The 21,407-nt window shown below is 37.4% G+C and overlaps 1 protein-coding gene across 1 annotated transcript in view; it reads left to right on the forward strand.

Annotated features, from left to right (window-relative positions):
* LOC135204338 (nuclear pore complex protein Nup93-like) overlaps positions 1-21,407 on the forward strand; it is a 312,709-nt gene that overhangs the window by 106,247 nt on the left and 185,055 nt on the right. The window contains 1 exon segment of the mRNA XM_064234528.1: positions 12,529-12,657. Coding sequence (XP_064090598.1) covers positions 12,529-12,657 — 129 coding nt within the window.

The following is a 21,407-nucleotide window of genomic DNA, read 5'->3' on the forward strand; positions in this document are numbered from 1 at the left end:
ATATCAACAAATATAAAACAGACGATACCGAGACTGAGGTTGAGCTTCAATAATAGAAATGTCAGAAGAAGTGTTTTGTAAGGATTCCCAGCAGGAAGGAGGGAAATGAACCGAATAATGACATCTTTTCCGATGCCTTCGGCGGCGAGGCGAAGTGACCCACCGACTGGCGGCAGCAGTAAGTCTCTCTTGCTTTGACCGATTCTGAGAAATGACGGGCTGTGTGGTGCTTTCAGGGCCACACCTGTTTCTCACCCGTCATTGTGCTTGCGTTGGGAGACTTGAGACTCCCTCCCACCGACCCCACCCATCACCTGCCTCCTCCTCCTCCTCATCCATCACCTCCTCCACCTCTCTCCGTCCACCTGCACTGGATTTGCTGCTTTTTACTTCTTGATCGGTATTGGCAGTTTTTTTTTTTCTTGGTATTGGCGTATTTCATAATTTTTTTTAGATTTTTTTTTTGTGTTTGTGATTTTTACTTTTATTTTTTTCCCTGGTGGTCGCTCAGGAAATAGCGATGGATTTCTACATAGTTGGCATTCCTCTCTCTCTCTCTCTCTCTCTCTCTCTCTCTCTTCTCTCTCTCTCTCTGCTTATTCGTCACTTTTCCTATTGGCATGTGTCAGGGCGCGGTTTATCCATCGACGTTTGGGCATTCACTGGAGTTGAATCTACTTCCTAGGCGTTTCCCTGATTTAGGTCGAGCTTGATCGTTTGATCAATTTTTTTTTTTTTTTCTCTGTCAAAATGTGTCTTTTTATCCGCATTTTTCCTCTGCCCTTTCTATTGTGCCCCATTCTTTTTTTATTATTTATATGTAGTTCAGTAGTGCTTTTATTTATTTATTTAATTTCAGATTGTACTACTCTTTGTTTGCCTTGACTCAGTAGGCTTGAAGGCCAGTTGCATATGAGAGAGAGAGAGAGAGAGAGAACATAGTTCTTGATGTAACGTCTTAATTGTGCAGGCTGCATCAGGGTTAATGTGTTTTTTACACAGGCTTTTTGTACGTGTTTGTTATGAAAATAAGTGGTTTATGCAAAGAACCTCTCGGCGTTAGCTATTGGCTTATAAATGGGCGCATTACCTGTCAGAAGTACCTTTTTATTATGTGTAATATCTGGCCCCTCATCTTTTGGGCGTTGCATTTACGATGCTTGCCAGTTAACTGGGTCTCTTACTTCTCTTCTGTATTCCAGACACTGGACGTCTTGAAGCAGCTGGTGGCAGGGTTCTGCTTTGGCTCGTGTTTTTGTGTTGTGTTCCTTCCTTCATCAACCTTCTGGTCTGTTGTCTTCATTTCGATTTTTTATTTTCAGGTCTTTTGTTTTGTGTTGGAGTGATTCGACCTCTCTCTCTCTCTCTCTCTCTCTCTCTCTCTCTCTCTCTCTCTCTCTCTCTCTCTCTCTCTCTCTCTCTGTTTTATATTGTTTCCATATTCTTTGGAAGCTTGAATTTCAAGTCAGTGGTCCCTTTGGGCTTGTTCCATATGAATTAGGTTCTTCATCTTGAAATAATAATAATAATAATATATAAGTATTCTCTTGTTATATATTTTTTTGCTCCAACCTTTTATTGCCTATTAACGTATGGACAGATGTGAGGGTACTCCGTTTATTTATTTATTTATTTATTTGTTTATTTATTTTTTGAAAGATTACTTTACGGAAGGTATTTCAGTCTTGATTTTTCGTCTTCGCCATAGGCTTGATCTTCTTCAACTTCTCAAATGATGTTGTCAGTTGCGTCATCGAACTGTGATTCATCACGCTAATGGTCTTATACTGTCTCTAGTCCTTTGTCCTTCAGCGCCAACAACAACAACAATGTTTGTGGCCAGGTCCTTCGTCGTTTAAAGCGCCCAGCCCATGACTTTGCCAAATCATTTTCTGAGTGCACCCTCCCTCAGTTCTTTTAGCTAAATCATTTTCAGGGTGCACATTGAGCTTTTTTCCTTTTTTGGCTGACTCTTTTTCAGAATGAGGGCTCGTTTTCAAAGTCAGCAATGAAGAGTCTGACTGAAAGTTGTTTTATGTATATATAGTGAAGTCTTCGATTAGAGCATTTCCAGAGTTTAAACTGAAGCTTTGTAACATTTTTTTCGACAGTCAAGCCTCTGACTAAATTTGAAGTCTTGGCTAATTTTGAAGCCTCTGACTAAATTTGAAGTCTCTGACTAAATTTGAAGCCTCTGACTAAAATTGAAGTCTTGGTTAAATTTGAAGCCTCTGGCTAAATTTGAAGTCTGACTAAATTTGAAGTCTTGGTTAAATTTGAAGCCTCTGACTAAATTTGAAGTCTTGGTTAAATTTGAAGCCTCTGACTAAAATTGAAGTCTTGGTTAAATTTGAAGCCTCTGACTAAAATTGAAGTCTTGGTTAAATTTGAAGCCTCTGGCTAAATTTGAAGTCTGACTAAATTTGAAGCCTCTGGCTAAATTTGAAGTCTTGGTTAAATTTGAAGCCTCTGACTAAATTTGAAGTCTTGGTTAAATTTGAAGCCTCTGACTAAATTTGAAGTCTCTGACTAAATTTGAAGCCTCTGACTAAATTTGAAGTCTTGGTTAAATTTGAAGCCTCTGGCTAAATTTGAAGTCTGACTAAATTTGAAGCCTCTGGCTAAATTTGAAGTCTCTGGATAAATTTTGAAGTCTCTGACTAAATTTCAAGTCGCTGAATGTAAACTTGATGGAATGTGGAACATTTTACAAAAAACTGCATTACTCCATGTTATGTGGTTTCTGAGCAATAAATACTTGTAATGGTTCTGGGACTTTATGGACACCCTGTTTATTATCAGGATGTATAATATATTCTTTCGGCTGCCTCATTCATGCGTGACAAAAATAGAGTGGAGAGAAGCACGAAGCTTTTACTGATGAGGGAACAACAGGTCTTTCTTTAATCATAAGCATCTTATCACAAGCACTGAGTAAACACTGTCACCTTCATCACGTTCATTATAGTTATAATAATATACGTTTTCCTATTGGATGTCTGTTAGCTCGGGAGCGACCCTTGTCTTATGAAAGCGCCTCGTATCTCGTTCATGAATCTCGCAAGTCCAGGGTTCTGTTTTTTGCTGAATTATATGCGTCATAAAGAATCTCTGTGAGGCCTGTTGTTAAGACCTGAATATTTCTGCCTTCCTATATATATATATATATATATATATATATATATATATATATATATATATATATATATATATATATATATATATATATACTATATATATATATATATTTTTTTTTTATTTTTTTTTTTTTTTTTTTTTCTCGATCGTTTTGCCCTTGGGTCACCTCCACTTGTTCGCGCGCGGACACGTGCACACACATACAGACATACATATCTACATCTATACATATCCATCTCCCTTATATATATATATATATATATATAATATATATATATATATATGTGTGTGTATATATATATATATATATATATATATATATATATATATATATATACAGTAGCAGTCATAATACTTTGCGTGGTAGGGAAGATGGAAGAAGAAAAAGAGTACAACAAACTAAAAATATTCAGGAAAAATCAATTATTAAAGCAACCATCATAAAATTTGGAATGAATAATCACCAACTCCTGCCCTAGTACTTGATAGGCATGCCACAACGTTTACGGACTTTCTGGAGTGTCCTTGGCATTGAATCTGAAAACCGCTGCAGGAAGGACTCGTACAGATCGTCCCAAGCGCGTTTCAAACTTTGCGCTGCAAGATGTGTCCACATTCAGTAACTTTCTTTTTATGATTGCTTAATGATTGAAATGGCTGGGGAATTCCCTGGCTAGTCATGGATATATTCAATTCCACAATCTCTAAGCCACAAAGTATTCTGTTTGGCGGTATGATCCCCAGTGGACGAATCTTAATCCAATGCCATTGAAAATCAGCCATTGAAACGAAAAAAAATTCGGCTGAGCGAAATTGACTAATTGGGAACTTAACTAGAGCTACTGGCTCACTCACAGAAAGTGTAACTCTGTGTAAGAGCTCTTCAGTAACCTGTTGGATGTTGTGACAGTTGGATGTCGAATTCTTTTCTCGTGCTCTGCCATAGCCGTTGCTAACATTATTTTGTGTGGTTGAGTGAGTGTGGTTGTATTAACAATGTCTAAACTGTATACTTCCATTGAGATATCGTGTGAGAGTGATACAACTTTACGAGGAAGGCCTTAAAACTGATGTAATTAGCCAAATAATTGGCGTGAAACAGCGGACTGTCCAGAACATTCTGAAAACTTTTCGTGAGTCGGGATGGAAGGAAGTACCCAAGGCTAGGACCAGCACTAGGAGGCCCCCTATTATTAGTAAGAAGGGTTAAGAGTTCTCGCCAGGAACATTGAGGTCTCAATGTTCCTGGCGAGAACTCTTAACTCCCTCTTACTAATAATAGGGGGCCTCCCAGTGCTGGTCCTAGCTTTGGGTACTTCTTTCCCTCTCGATTCACAAAAAGTTTTCAGAATGTTTTGGACAGTCCGTTGTTTCACGCCAATTTTTTGGCTAATTATATCAGTTTTAAGGCCTTCTTCGTAAAGTTGTATCACTCTCACACGATATCTCAATGGAAGTATACAGTTTAGACATTGTTAATACAACCACACTCACTCAACCACACAAAATAATGTTAGCAACGGCTATGGCAGAGCACGAGAAAAGAATTCGACATCCAACTGTCGCAACATCCAACAGGTTACTGAAGAGCTCTTACACAGAGTTACACTTTCTGTGAGTGAGCCAGTAGCTCTAGTTAAGTTCCCAATTAGTCAATTTCGCCCAGCCGAATTTTTTTCCGTTTCAATGGCTGATTTCCAATGGCATTGGATTAAGATTCGTCCACTGGGGATCATACCGCCAAACAGAATACTTTGTGGCTTAGAGATTGTGGAATTGAATATATCCACGACTAGCCAGGGAATTCCCCAGCCATTTCAATCATTAAGCAATCATAAAAAGAAAGTTACTGAATGGCTTGGACACCGTCTTGCAGGACAAAGTTTGAAAACGCACTTGGGACGATCTGTACGAGTCCCTCCTGCAGCGGTTTTCAGATTCAATGCCAAGGACACTCCAGAAAGTCCGTAAACGTTGTGTCATGCCTATCAAGTACTAGGGCAGGAGTTGGTGATTATTCATTCCAAATTTTATGATGGTTGCTTTAATAATTGATTTTTCCTGAATATTTTTAGTTTGTTGTACTCTTTTTCTTCTTCCATCTTCCCTACCACGCAAAGTATTATGACTGGTACTGTATATATATATTGCTTTTAAAGAATTATAGATATTCCTGTTTGGGAGTTATGCGCCCCAACTTTTTTTTTTACCGAAAACTTGTACTAAATTACTTATTTTCAAGTCATCAAAGGTGGACGGTTTTCTTTTCAGTGTAATTTTAAACACTTTATTTTGTAATGTTGTGTCTGTTCTTAAAAAGCCACGAAGTGAAAAAGAATAATTAAAATGATTTGGGTTAATCACGTTAGCCATTAAGTAAGAATATTTCACTACCGTGAAATGGTGAATTCCTCAATGGTGGAGTAGCAAGACACGGCTACGAAATTGCAAGAAATTCCAGGAATCAGGATCCAGTGAAAGAACTCCTTTATCTCCTCTCAGCAGAGAGAACACAGCTTTATCCAAGATCCTTGTATTTCCGAGTCCTTGTTGTGCTTAATAATTATCAGCAAAGCTGATGATGGAGTAATTTTTATTCTATGGACTCTCAACTATCACTTGAAGGCTTTGGAGATTATATTGTTATAGACGAAGAAGGACCTGTAAGCTGTTTCGATGTTATGGACATTCTTAAGCCCCACCCCCACCCCCCCACCCCTTTTTTTTTTTTTTATTCAGTTCAACTTGAAAACTACCCCTTTATAATAATAAAAAAATATCATAAAAAAAAAACAGAAAAAAATTAGCGTTATCTGATGAGCATTGAGATTGAGAGAGAGAGAGAGAGAGAGAGAGAGAGAGAGAGAGACTAGCGTTATCAGATGAGCATTCTTTTCTCGCACAGGACTCCTGGGTTACGAGACGCAGATATCCCCTTTTCCGCTTGAGACGCCCTGTTGCCCGACAAACATTCCTGATCGGAGAGGACATCAGTGTTACCAGATCGCAAAAAGAACCCCTCGTGTTTCCTGGAAAAGATTCCTCGAGGTCGATCTTATGTTAATTCATGATCGAGGGAACTACGTGTAAAATGTCGTCTGGTTAAGGTGAAAACTGTGTTATCAGATTGGAGAAAATAAAAAAATAAAAACATTAGCAGGGTGTTTTCAGGTAGCGAGGTTTCTGAAAGCTTCGTGTAGATACAGGGGTTTTGCAGATTGGATGGAGGGAGTTGCATACCAATATCGGGTAGCCTTGATGTGCCCTGTGTGATATTAATTAGTATTTTTCAGGTTGGCCAAGCTTCTCGTCCATTGGGTCCCCTAGAGTGACCTCTTCATGGATGCAGAAGTTTCTAAAGAGAATGGGTTCTGAAGGTCTTCGTGTAGTGAAACTATTTGAGCAAAGGATTTTGATATCAGTACCGTTTCCTCAATGCCAACAGCGGAGTTCAGGGATAATTTAAGAAGAACTGAATAGGGACAGTCTAGTTATTTTATGACCCCCCCCCCCCCCCCCGCTTATAGACCTTTGAATATTGTTTATTGGTGAAGAAACTCGGCTTGGATAGCCCTGATTATTTCTGTAGATGATTTTTGTTCAAAGTGACATATGCTAGTACAGTCGTAGTATTCTGCACAGTTCAATTGAAATTCTATTTATTGTGAATAATCCTTCACACACCAATAGTTTGGATAGATGATCCTGCACACAGCAACAGTTTGGATAAATAATCCTTCACACAATAGATTGGATAAATAATCCTCCACACAGCAATAGTTTGGATAAATAATCCTCCACACAGCAATAGTTTGGATAAATAATCCTTCACACAACAATAATTTGGATAGGTTATCCTTAACACAGCAATAGTTTGGATAAATAATCCTTCACACAGCAATAGTTTGGATAGACAATCCTTCACTCAGCAATAGTTTGGATAGATAATCCTTCACACAGCATTAGTTTGGATAGACATTCCATTCACACCAACAATAAGTTTGGATACAAATAAACTTTTTTACTTGCAATAGTTTTGGGATGTAATAATCCTCTACTACCGGCAATAGTTTGCGGATAGGACAATCCCTTTCACACAAACAATAGTTTTGGATAAATAAACCTTTACTAGCAATAGTTTTGCGGATAGATAATCACCGTTCACCACAGCAATAAGTTTGGATAGACAATCCTTCACCACAACAAATAGTTTTGGATAAATAAACCTTTTACTGGCAAATAGTTTGGATAGATTAATCCTTCACACAGGCAATAGTTTGGATAAAGACAATTCCTTCACACAACAAGAGTTTGGATAAAATAATTCCTTCCACACAACAATAGTTTGGATAAATAATCCGTTACAACAAGCAATGGTTTGGATAGATAATCCTTCCACACCTAGCAATGGTTTGTGGATAGATAATCCTCTACACTTGCAATAGTTTGGATAGATAATCCTTCACACAACAAGAGTTTTGGATAAATAAAACCTTTAACTGCAATATTGTTTGGATAGATAATCCTTCAAACAGCAATAGTTTGGATAGATAATCCGTTCACCACAACAATAAGTTGTTGATGGTTTTGTTTTTTTTTGGATAAATAAACTTTACTGCAATAGTTTTGGATAGAATAATCCTTCACTACAGTCAATTAGTTTTGGATAGACACTCTTCACACAACAATAGTTTTTGGATAAAATAATTCTTCCACAACAATAGTTTTGGTAAAATAATCCTTCACACAGCAATAGTTTTGAATAGATAATCCTTCACAGCAACAAAGTTTGGCAGCACAATAGTTTGGATAAATAATCCTTCACACGCAGAACAATAGTTTGGATAAATACCTCCTTCACACAGCATTAGTTTGAATTTAGATAATCCTTCACAACAGAAATTACGTTTTTTTGGAATAGACAACCTAACTCCTTCACACAACAATAGTTTGTTATAAATAATCCTTCACACAGCAATAGTTTGGATAAATAATCCTTCACACAGCAATAGTTTGGATAGACAATCCTTCACACAACAATAGTTTGGATAAATAATCCTTCACACAGCAATAGTTTGGATAGACAATCCTTCACTCAGCAATAGTTTGGATAGATAATCCTTCACACAGCATTAGTTTGGATAGACAATCCTTCTCACAACAATAGTTTGGATAAATAAACTTTTACTGTAATAGTTTGGATAAATAATCCTCTACACGGCAATAGTTTGGATAGATAATCCTTCACACAACAATAGTTTGGATAAATAAACCTTTACTGCAATAGTTTGGATAGATAATCCTTCACACAGCAATAGTTTGGATAGACAATCCTTCACACAACAATAGTTTGGATAAATAAACCTTTACTGCAATAGTTTGGATAGATAATCCTTCACACAGCAATAGTTTGGATAGACAATCCTTCACACAACAATAGTTTGGATAAATAATCCTTCACACAACAATAGTTTGGATAAATAATCTTTCACACAGCAATGGTTTGGATAGATAATCCTCTACACTGCAATAGTTTGGATAGATAATCCTTCACACAACAATAGTTTGGATAAATAAACCTTTACTGCAATAGTTTGGATAGATAATCCTTCAAACAGCAATAGTTTGGATAGACAATCCTTCACACAACAATAGTTTGGATAAATAAACCTTTACTGCAATAGTTTGGATAGATAATCCTTCACACAGCAATAGTTTGGATAGACAATCCTTCACACAAACAATAGTTTTGGATAAATCAATCTTCACAACAACATGTTTTTGGGTAAATAATCCTTCACACAGCAATAGTTTGAATAGATAATCCTTCACACTGCAATAGTTTGGATAGACAATCCTAATCCTTCACACAACAATAGTTTGGATAAATAATCCTTCACACAGCAATAGTTTGGATAGACAATCCTTCACACAGCAATAGTTTGGATAGATAATCCTTCACACAACAATAGTTTGGATAAATAATCCTTCACACAGCAATAGTTTGGATAGACAATCCTTCACACAACAATAGTTTGGATAAATAATCCTTCACACAGCAATAGTTTGGATAGATAATCCTTCACACAACAATAGTTTGGATAAATAATCCTTCACACAACAATAGTTTGGATATAGGCAATTCCACAACAATATTTGGAAATAAAATCCTTCACACAAAAAAATAGTTTGGATAAAAATAATCCTTCACACAGCAATAGTTTGGATATAATCCTTCACACAGCAATAGTTTGGATAACCAACCTTCAACACAGCATTATTTGGATAAATAATCCTTCACACAAACAAATAGTTTGGATAAATAATCCTTCACAGCAATAGTTTTGGATAATAATCCTTCACACAGCAAAATAGTTTGGACAAATAATTCCTTCACACAGCAATAGTTTGGAATAGATAATCCTTCACACAGCAATAGTTTGGATATACAACCCTTCCTTCAACATTCAGGCAGTTTTGGAATATTTTTTGATAAATCAATCTTCACACAGCAATAGGTTTTGGATAGACAATCCTTCACACAACAATAGTTTGGATAAATAATCCTTCCACACAGCAATATTTTGGATGATAATCCGTTTCACCCAGCAATAGTTTGGAAGGATAATCCTTCAAACAGCAAGGACAGCAATAGTTTGGATAGATAATCCTTCACACAGCAATAGTTTGGATAGATAATCCTTCACACAGCAATAGTTTGGATAAATAATCCTTCACACAGCAATAGTTTGGATAGATAATCCTTCACAGCACTAGGGCAAAAAAATAGTTTGGATAGATAATCCTTTCACACGCAATAGTTTGGAGATAATCCTTCACACAGCAATAGTTTGGATAGATAATCCTTCACACAGCAATAGTTTGGATAGATAATCCTTCACACAGCAATAGTTTGGATAGATAATCCTTCACACAGCAATAGTTTGGATAGATATTAACCTTCACACAATAGTTGGGATAGATAATCTTCACACAAGCAATAGTTTGGATAGTAATCCTTCACAGCAATAGTTTGGATAGATAATCCTTCACACAGCAATAGTTTGGATAGATAATCCTTCACACAGCAATAGTTTGGATAGATAATCCTTCACACAGCAATAGTTTGGATAAATAATCCTTCACACAGCAATAGTTTGGATAGATAATCCTTACACTTGCAAAAGGTTTGGATAGACAACGTCCTTCACACACTAGTAGTTTGTAAATAATCCTTCACACAGGCATAGTTTGGATAGAAATCCTTCACACAGCAATAGTTTGGATAGATAATCCTTCACAGCAATAGTTTGGAAATATCCTTCACACAGCATGTGATAGAAACCTTCACCCAAGCAATAGTTTGGATAGATAACCTCACACTGCAATGTTTGGATAGATATCCACAGCAATAGTTTGGATATATCCTTCACACAGTTTGAATATAATCCTTCACAAACAATAGTGATAATTACCTCACATTGGATATAATCCTTCACAAAGCAATAGTTTGGATAGACAATCCTTCACACTGCAATAGTTTGGATAGATAATCCTTCACACCTCAATAGTTTGAATAGATAATCCTTCACACAGCAATAGGTGATATTTATAAATAATCCTTCACACAATAGTTTGGATAGATAATTCCTCTTCACACAGCATAGTTAATTTTGTTTGGATAGATAATCCTCTACACAGCAATAGTTTGGATAGATAATCCTCTACACAGCAATAGTTTGGATAGATAATCCTCTACACAGCAATAGTTTGAATAGATAATCCTTCACACAGCGATAGTTTGGATAGATAATCCTTCACACAGCAATAGTTTGGATAGATAATCCTTCAAACAGCAATAGTTTGGATAGATAATCCTTCAAACAGCAATAGTTTGGATAGATAATCCTTCACACAGCAGTGGAATAGATAATCCTCTGTACAGCAATAGTTTGGATAGATAATCCTCTACACAGCAATAGTTTGGATAAATAATCCTTCACACAGCGAAAGTTTGGTTAGATAATCCTTCACACAGCAGTAGTATAGTTAAGTAGTCTTTGTAGTAGTCGCTCAGAATTTGATCTATCTTAGTAAATTCTTGTTGTTGTTGTAACTTTGGACCTTCGGGGAAAGTCATGTGACTGTTTCTTCGTGGCTGTTGTATCATTCCTAGTACTTTAGTATTCTCGTCTTCCTTCGACTGTCCTTTCTCTCTCTCTCTCTCTCTCTCTCTCTCGCATTATTCTGGTCAGGGCAAGAAGAGGACAGTGGGTAGCCGATCCCAATAACCTCTGCTTAAAAGGGTAAAGCCGCACCGAAAGCTTGACCTTGCTCAGAAATGTTAATAAAGTAAAACACTTGAACTTAATTGGTATTTTTATTGTTTTATTGTTATGTATAATGGCGAATTTTGGATACACGACAGGTTTTTAGAGGTCGTCAACGTGGTCGCTTTTAAAGGCCTCCCCATGAGAGAGGCTCCGATCTCCTTTGACTGCCGTATCAAAAACCCCATTTAGTGGCCATCAAAACAGAGATTTTAATGTCCACAGGAAAAAAAGGCCATTGTGACCACTACAACATAGAAGTTTATGGGATGGCAAAATAAAAGCCGTTGGTGGGGTGTTGAAGCGAACTTACTACATCGCGGCCACTAAATCAAGGGCCACTTAGCAAAATTCTGGTGGTCACCTCAACAGTGTCTTTTGTTGGCCCTCAAGAGAAGCCTGATAATGGCCACCATTAAAATAAAAGCCTCTCGTAGCTAACACAGTCAAGTAATTTAGGGAGTGACAAAAGAAAAGGGCATTTAGAGGCTCCCCCCCCCCCCCCCCAAAAAAAAAAAAAAAAACCCCCCCCCCAAAAAAAAAAAAAAAAAAAAAAAAATAGTATCCATCAAAGTAATAGTTGAATTTGTTTTTCTTAGCCGTCAATGTAATAGTCTATAAATAGTCTATAGTGAAAAAAATTATTTTTTATCAGCCATGTAAGTAATAGTCTTTAGTGAAAAGAATTCATTTTTATTAGCCATCAAAGTAATAATCTTTAGTGGAAAAAATTATTAGCCATCAAAGTAATAGTTTTTTAGTGGGAAAAAAGACTTTTTTACCCATCAGTGTAATAGTCTAATAGAAACCAAAAAAAAAAAAAAAAAAAAAAAAGTTTCATTTTTGTTAGCCAGCAAAGTGATTGTCTTTAATGAAAAAAAAAATGGTTTCATTTTTAATAGCCATTTTTTTATTAGCCGTCAAAGTAATAATCTTTAACGGAACCCATAGAGAAAGGACGTCCAGTGTTGTATCAGAAGTGCCTGTAGGACTAACCCTTCGTCTTTTCTCTGCATCTGTATTTCATTTCCTCTCTTTCTCTCTCCCCCTTCTCATTCAGACGGGGCAACTGGGTCGTTTCTTTCTCATCCGCAAATATGAAAAAGAAGAGAGGGACTGGCAGAGGGCAAAAGGGCCTCTACGTATTAACATACACAACGTCCACTTATGGAAAAGGTTCTTATACAGAGTACTGTTTGGTCTCTCGTCGAATTCCATAGACAGAAGAGCTGACGTAAAAAAACGCTGGATGATGATAATATAATGATGACGTGTCTTATCTAACGCGTTATGGAAGGATGCCCACATAAAATGTAGCAGAGCTGTCGTCTTGCATTATTCATCTCGAAGACTCTGTTGTTGCAGTTGTTTACTTAATTGGATTTTCACATGTTAGTGACGATTCCATTTTTTCCGTCCTGGCCGTCTCAGATTGATTCGGTCGATGTTATTTTCGTTCCCCTTCGTAGCAGAGACATTCTTACTCTCTCTCTCTCTCTCTCTCTCTCTCTCTCTCTCTCTCTTGCTTATAATATCAGGGGGAAGTTTTCATTTTCTATGTATAAAGAGCTTATCGCTACTCTATCTCTCCTCTCTCTCTCTCTCTCTCTCTCATCTCACTTAACTTCTAACATCTCTCTCTCTCTCTCGTCTCTCTCTCTCTCTCTCAACTCTCTGTCTCTCACTCTCTTTTTCTACTCTTATCAATATCAGGGGAAGTTTTCTCTTTCTATCGTATAGTACCAAACGATCTCTCTCGCCTAACTTTTTCTTTATTTAATATACATCTCTCTCTCTCCATTCTCTCTCCTCTCTCTCTTCTCTCTCGTCATCTCTCTCTCTCTCTCTCTTATAATATCAGGGTTCGAGTCTCTTTCTATGTAACGATATACCAACGATCGCTAAACTTTTCTTATTTAATATACATACCTCCCCCCCCCCCCTCTCGCTCTCTCTCTCTCTCTCTACTCCTCTCTCTCTCTCTCTGCTTATGACAATAGCTGGAAGTTTTCTCTTTCTTAGTATTGCAAACGATCGTTAACTTTTCTTATTTAATATACATCTCTCTCTCTCTCTCTCTCTCTCTCTCTCCCCCTCGTCGCTCATCCTCCTCTCTCTCTCTCGTGATCGTCGTTATATTTGTAAGTATAGGGAAACGTTGCCAGTGTGTTTTTTGTAACCCTCACAATGGCGAAAAATGGTCGGTTCGTTGAATGAATGTGAAGCAATGGAGCAGATAAAGGCAACTCAACGTAAATTGGCTCTATGTTATCTGCCTGAGTGTTGCTGTTATTTGCGCACTGAGGGATAGGAAGTGTATTCCTTTGCTGTCACTCCCAGCCAGTTAATTTGGTGACTGCCATCTTCGCCAATGAATGAGCAAAACTCATTCCATATAGCGTTATGTAGCTTCTAATTACACGGGAGGACAGTGCGTATTTCGGTGTTAAGAATTTGTAACCCCACTAACAGATAATCCCCGTAATGCCATCATTACACCTCACGGGGTGTACTGTAGGCATGACTGAAGTTTCTTCGCAGTGTCCCTTCCTTAGGCCTCTGTATCTTCAATCCCCGTCATTCTTTTTACCGTACCTCCATTCTTGTTATCTTTCATTTTTGCTGTCCACCCTCTCCTAACAATTATTTCATAGTGCAGCTACTGCGAGGATTTCCTCCTGTTACTACAACACCTTTCAAACCTACGTATACCCTCAGTTTCCTTTCCAGCGCTGAATGGCCTCACAGGTCCCAGTGCTTAGCTTGTGGTCTAAACTCTGTAATATTCCATTCCATTCCATTGACATATATACAGGGTGTCCATAAAGTCACAGTACCATTACAGCAGTGAATACTTGTAATGGTACTGGGACTTTATGGACACCCCGTATTTAAGCAAGTCCTTCACCCCGTGCGCTCGGATACGTAATTATTGTATTCGAAGTGAAAGGTGGTCGTAGGTCGTAGAATTTTGGGGCCCAGATCAGAGCTATTTCGGTCAAGATTAGCAGCTTGTGAAATGTGGTCGTAGGTCGTAGAATTTTTTGGACCCAGATCAGGGCTATTTCGGTCGAGATTAGCAGCTCTGGTTTTCAGAGCACCCATCAATTAGGGGTGCTCTATTTTTTATTTATTTATTTTTTTTTTTTATTTTTTTTTTTTTTTAAATTTTTTTTTATAACGGATAGGATCGCCGTCTCATTTGTATTGCACGAGAGCCAATTATGTACAGAGAGCGATTAGGCGAATGGTATCACATCGGCGCGGATTATGTATCTCTCTGCAACTTTTTGGTCGTGTTGCTGTAGTGTAGTAGTTCTCTCATTCGTCTTGGGGGGGGGGGGGGGAGGCTTGTATAACGAACGACGTTAAGGGGCGCGGTGATTATATTATAGCGTGCGGGTCGGGACTATCGTTGGCGGAGCCTTATCTGGGCTAATAAGAGGTGTTAGGTGGATTTTATTTGGTTGGGGTGATCGTCGTTTAGAACGCTCGTTGAACTGTGTGGGTTGTCCTGAAATATCCTAGTGCTTGGAGATGGATTTATTGTTTTACACGTTTATATATTACGCTCTTACACACTCAGTATTTATATTATATATATATATATATAATATATATATATATATATATATATATATATATATATATATATGATATGATATGATATGGTTAGATATGAATATACGTAATTATTGTAAGTTTTTCAACGCAAGGGGCATTCTCATTGCCAGTGCCGATAAATAAACCTGTGTTTTGTGTATGAAGTGTGATGCCAAATGCATATACCAGATGTTTCCCATAGATATATATATATATATATATATATATATATATATATATATATATATATATATATATATATATGATGGGAAATTTCTGGTATATGCATTTGGCATCACACTTCATACACAAAACCAGGTTTATTTATCGTCACTGGCAATGAGAATGCCCCTTGCGTTGAAAAACTTACAAAATAATTACGTATATTCATATCTAACCATATCATATATATTTATATATAATATATATATATATATTATATATTATATATATTATTATATATAACTAGATTTGAATGGCTTTGATGACCATAATCATTCGACTAGCGGTTACATAAGCAGGGCAACACACACACACACACACACACACACGCAATGTGGATCGTGTTTTGGAATCTGTTTTGAAAATCCACCAGGTTTATGTGTACGTATGTCTCCTTTGTAACAAGGACACGATTGTTGATCCCTTACGTGTGTCTAATAAGATTACGGACGACCTAACCACTGCCTATAGTCGTCCAGGGAAGTGAAGAAGCGGAGGGCATTTCGATGTTACGACAGGTGAAGGAAAATTGTCCGAAAAATTGAGGGATCTTTTCATGTCAGATTATGATGACCTTATCGCGTGGCGGTGTACTACAAGGCGCTTCATTCTTCCCCCAAATAGACGGACGTTCAGGGTCGTGTTTTTTTTTAATTTAATTTAATTTTATTTTATTTTTATTTTGAGGCGGGCAGGAATGATTGATAAGCGAGGAATTCTTCTCTCTTTTAGTAGTTTTTTTTAATGGTTTTTATGTTTTACGTTTTCTAGCTCTGAGTTTTGTTTGTTTATTACTAGAGGCGAGGAATTCTGCTCGTGTCTTCTAGTAGTTTTTTTATGGTTTTTATGTTTGTGTTTTTCGATTGGGGAAACGTTTTCTAGCTGTGAGTGTTTTTGTTTACCACTAGATGAGTATCTATGAGTATCTTGAAGGTCCATGGGACCAGTGATTCAAGGTTGACATCAACGGGTAGACTTGTTTGAAATGACCTGCATAGTTTCAACTGACAGCTATGAATAGTTTCAAGGGTCTCTGTTGAAACGTTGCAATTAGCGAAGATGTATTGCACACACACACACACACACACACACCACACACACACACCTTCGGCGGTCTGGCGAGAATGTTGATGCTCGCTTCTATAGTTTTAAGGGTAAGGGTTTACCTCTTTGTTTGTCAACGCCGTTGTGAACGTCTAAGCATACTTTCTTTCTTTTTTTAGTGTACAGTTGAACGCCATAGCCTCCGACGATCTGCGTATACTACCGAGGTGTTATTCCTTTTGCTGTATATACACACCTTCTTCCATATTCTTCTTCCATCTTGCTCTCCACCCTCTCCTGATAATTGTTTCTTGGTGCATCTGCTTTGAGGTTTTTCCTCCTGTTACGCCTTTCAGGCCTTTTACTCACAGTTTCCCTTTTCAGCGCTGAATGACCTCGTATAGGTAGGTCCCAGCGATTGTTCTTTGGCCTGAACTGTGTATATTCCTTTTCATTCGCTCAGTGGCGAGTGGGGTAGGAAGTAGCTAGTAACGCCTTAGTTCTTTTCCGAAATAGGTTTATACATAGCAGAACCGTAAGTGTGAGCTGTCAGTCCTCATATTGATAAATCTTATATATATATATATATAGATATTAAATATATATATATATATTATGTAATTATATATATTTTTATATATATATATATATGTGTGTGTGTGTGTGTGTGTGTGTGTATGAGTGGTAAAAATGTTCTGTTACAACAGAATTCCATCTAATAAAAGGAGCCCATAAAAACACCAAAATATAGAGAGAAAAGTACTATATTTCAGAGACTGCTGTCTCTCTCTTCAGGTATATGAATGAGAAAGTTTACAGAAAGGTGGTACTTTATACCAAGAGATCCATCCACAGGATAAGCCAAATTTAGGTCCCCCCGACCCCCTCTGATAATCGTTACCTTTGAATCTTCTTATGCGTCGGTTGATGAAAACCTTGTCGATCACATCTGAATCCCATGCTCCTTTTGAGATGCCTCTCATTTATTAAGGTCGATTCCATCATTTGACTCTTGTACCGGCAGTTGCTGCTATAAATTATACGTGACAAATTCTAGTTTAGTCTGTTTTTGTTCATTTATATGGTTGAAAATAGCTGAGTCATAGGATTTCATAAACCCCTGTTTCCTTGAGGAATGTCTTTTGTTGGACATTAATCAGGGATTTGGCTAAGGTGTTTAGGTAAGTAAATGCAAAAGGGTTAGATTTTCCAAGGGTCTGAGTCACTGTCTCAATCCTGTCTAGGTGAGGAATTTTTATTTTATTGTTGGGTGTCTCTTTGGTCTTTTTTTGAGGGGGTCGGTAGAAAATTACGTTTGCTTTGTGAATTGCTTTCTCAATTATATGGTCAGGATACTTTAAAGACGAAAGTTGCTTACGAATTAGTTCAAATTCTTTTTCCAGGAAATCTGGGGAACAAATTCGTAAGGCTCTTAAGAACAGGTTGCTGGCTACACCTATCTTGATAGCAATGTCGTGATAGCTAAAGTAGTGAATGTATGAAAGTGAGAATGTTGGTTTTCTGTATATGGTAAATTTGTATTCTGTCGTGTCTCTGATTATTAAAAAATTAAGAGAAGGAATTTTATTGTCTGTTTCCCATTCAACTTTACATTTGATGCTGGGCGTTTAATTTTGAAAGGAATTAATTAAAATTGCCCCACCTATTATCCCAAAATGTTAGAATATCATCTACATATCTCATCCGCAGCATATTTTTGGGTTTTATTGCATTTATTACTGTAGTTTCAAAGTATTCCATGTTCAGATTGGCTAAAACAGGACTTAAAGGACTACATCCGAATTTTTGTTTATAGAATGATTCCCCGAATGAAAATACGTTATTAGATGCACATAATTCAACTAACTTTATTATTTTGTCAAGCGCCAATGGGAAATGATCTGAATAGGGGGATAATTTTTCCCTCAAAAACTGAAGAACGTTCTGTATTGGTACTTTTGTAAATAGGGAATCTACGTCAAGGCTTAAAAGTTTTATGTTGTAAAGTGGTATATGTGCTTCTCTGAATTTGTGACAAAAAATCTTCCGAATGTTTAATGTGACTGGGAGAAAAAGTGCCTAAAAAGGGGAAAGGATGCTAGCTAACCATTTAGAAATTTTGTAATTGAAAGCTCCGGCACATGAAACGATGGGTCTGAATGGAAGATTGTCTTTGTGAGTTTTGGGAAGGCCATAAAAGTAGGGGAGTTTAGGATTAATTACTTTAAATTTCTCTAATAGTTCAATACTCTTTTTGTCTTGGCCAATTAATCTTACTTTCTGAAAAAATTCTGTGGAATATAGTACTTTTCTCTCTGTATTTTGGTGTATTTATGGGCTCCTTTTTTTATATATATATATATATATATATTATATATATATATATATATGTGTGTATATATATATATATATATATATATATATATGCACACACACATATATACAAATCCTAAAGTAACATATTCATTCAATTCTTTTACATTCTGCACAGAGAATCATAATGAAATGCCGCGTGTGTGTATACGTATATAAGTTTGTAATCCTGTTTCAGAAAACATTTCATGTGTTTTTCAGAATCAGTTCCTCACTTATTCACTCTGTTAGTTGGCAAGAAAAGACCAATCACTTAAAAAAAAAATGAAAAAAGATAAACCAACCCAGTTGAATCAGATAAGATCAGCTAATCAACCACCCAGTAAAGATTGATTGGCTGGCCGTTAATAAAAGGCGAATGATGATGCTAAAACGTAAAACGCCATGACCTTTTCTGGTCCATGAGTGAATCAGGGTTCTTGACGTTTGGCTTATCGTGTAACATTAAAATATGGAGCTTCAGAGTACAAGTAGAAAAATACAGCAACGAACCCACAATTACATCTTGTTCATTTTATTTTTCCGTATCGTTGTGTGTGTGTGTTTTTTGTTTTTTGTTTTTTTTTTAATCTTTGGGATTTCCTGTCATCTTTTTATATCGCAAACTTATGTCGTCGTCGTTGTCGAGATTTGGGGGCCAGCCAGTTCTCCATACACAGAAGGGTTGAAATTCTCTCTCTCTCTCTCTCTCTCTCTCTCTCTCTCTCTCTCTCTCTCTCTCTCTCTCTCTGGAGATAGGTATACTCTCTTCATTAGCTTAAGAACATTTTCATAAGTCATCAAATCTCATAAATGTCGTCATTTTTGCCACCGCAATGAACTTGGTTATGAAAGATGACTATTAACCAATTGCTGGTTCACTCGTTGCATCTTAATTAATTAAGGTCTCTCTGCCCAGTCGCTTTGTTCCTTGTTCGAGAGAGAGAGAGAGAGAGAGAGAGAGAGAGAGAGAGAGAATGCGGGCGCGCCTTCCTTAATTAAGGTTCGTACGTATCTTCTGACCACTTGAGTGAGAATCACGTACCATAGTAGATTCACATCACCTGTGCGTATGATGTCTAGGCCAGTCCCTTACGACGCTCCTGAATGGCTGTTGATAAGCCAATCACGGGGCTGGAAACTGTCAGTCTCTCTAGAGAGTTCACATAGGCAGGATGTATGTTCCACCTCTCCTGAGGGGTACGCTTTCAAAAGCATCCCTCAGGAGAGGTGGAACATACATCCTGTCTTTGTGAAAACTCGAGAGAGACTGAGAGTTTTCAGCCCCGTGATTGGCTTATCAGCAGCCAATGAGGAGCGTCGTAAGGGACTGGCCAAGACATCAAATGCACAGCAGCTGATGTGAACCTACTATACCTGGTCCTTTTATCGTGGCGGGTTACAGCAGCTGGATCCTCGCTCGAAGTGCTGTAGCTCGCTGGATAAACGCCTTCGTGAATCATTTAGTCTGAGGGGGGAAGAAAGGCATCTAGGTTTGTTTGCGTATATATAGACATATAAATAATGTAATATATTTATATATATTATGAAGAAGGACTGTTCCTATAATAAGTAAAATCAAAGGGACGTCATATTCCGTTATGATTCTGGTAGCGTCTCGATATATATATAGAATATATATATACTATATTAGGATATATATATATATATATATATATATACACACACAAAAGCTAAGGTTTAACGTAGAAAGAGTTGCCGGCTCAGACAGATCTAAGAATCGAATGCTGACTGAAGTCCATAAATTATTATTGATTATAAGTGATCGCGGATAATCATCATTTAGGGCAAGTGTGTGTTGTAAATGTGAAGTGGTCGTCTGTCTCTGTCTGTCTGTCGTGGGTTTTTTGTTGGCTGTTCCAACGCCTTCGTTTCCTGACCGTTCCCCTCTCGCTCAGTTGTCGGGAAGGTCATCCGAGAACATGATAATATTATGTGGCAGCGTACTTTTTTCTCTCTTTTCTTTTCTTTTTAATCACAAAGTTGTAATTTTTTTCGCGCTTGTTCTGTTTCATTCCATTAAGAGGAAAGGTCGGCAGATAACATGATAATTGGCGTTTTTTTGTTGTTGTTGTCATCGCATCTCTCTCGGTGTGTGTGTGTGTGTGTGTGTGTTTTTATTTATATATTTTTTTTGCCAGTGACGGAGAGGAGGGCCTTCGAGTACAGCGATGTTGCAGTATCCATTTACTGCGTTTTCTCTTTAGTTGTCACATCTTATGTCTGTCATTTTCTCAAAAGGTTTACAAGAATGGATTCGATGAGTCGTACGTCACGTGGAAAAATTCTCGTTTTCCGTGTCGGATTATTCGCATATTTAGAATTTCGCAAGTTTTTCCTGAAGTTGCTGCTTTCAGGGCGCTTTCCCGATTCGTCCTTTCCCAAAAATCGTGCTTGCAATTGGATAATAGTGTAACAGCCGCTTCTTTCGACATTTAACTTTGAAAATAGTGACTTTAAAAGTAGTAACTTTGGAAATAGTAATTTTGAAACCAGAAAAATTGTTGGTTACACTGTTCTGACAGATAAATTGTTGGTTACACTGTTCTGACAGCGAAGGCCCACACTACTATTGATAGAAAGTAATGTGTACAGGTTCATTGGTATCAGATTTGTCCCCCTTCTTCCATCCCGGGACCAATGCCGTCATGACTTGGAGTCCCAGTGCACTCGTCCCTTTCCGAGATCAGCTTCAAC

This window comes from Macrobrachium nipponense, chromosome 44, assembly GCF_015104395.2.
Source record: "Macrobrachium nipponense isolate FS-2020 chromosome 44, ASM1510439v2, whole genome shotgun sequence".
Lineage (NCBI taxonomy): Eukaryota > Metazoa > Arthropoda > Malacostraca > Decapoda > Palaemonidae > Macrobrachium > Macrobrachium nipponense.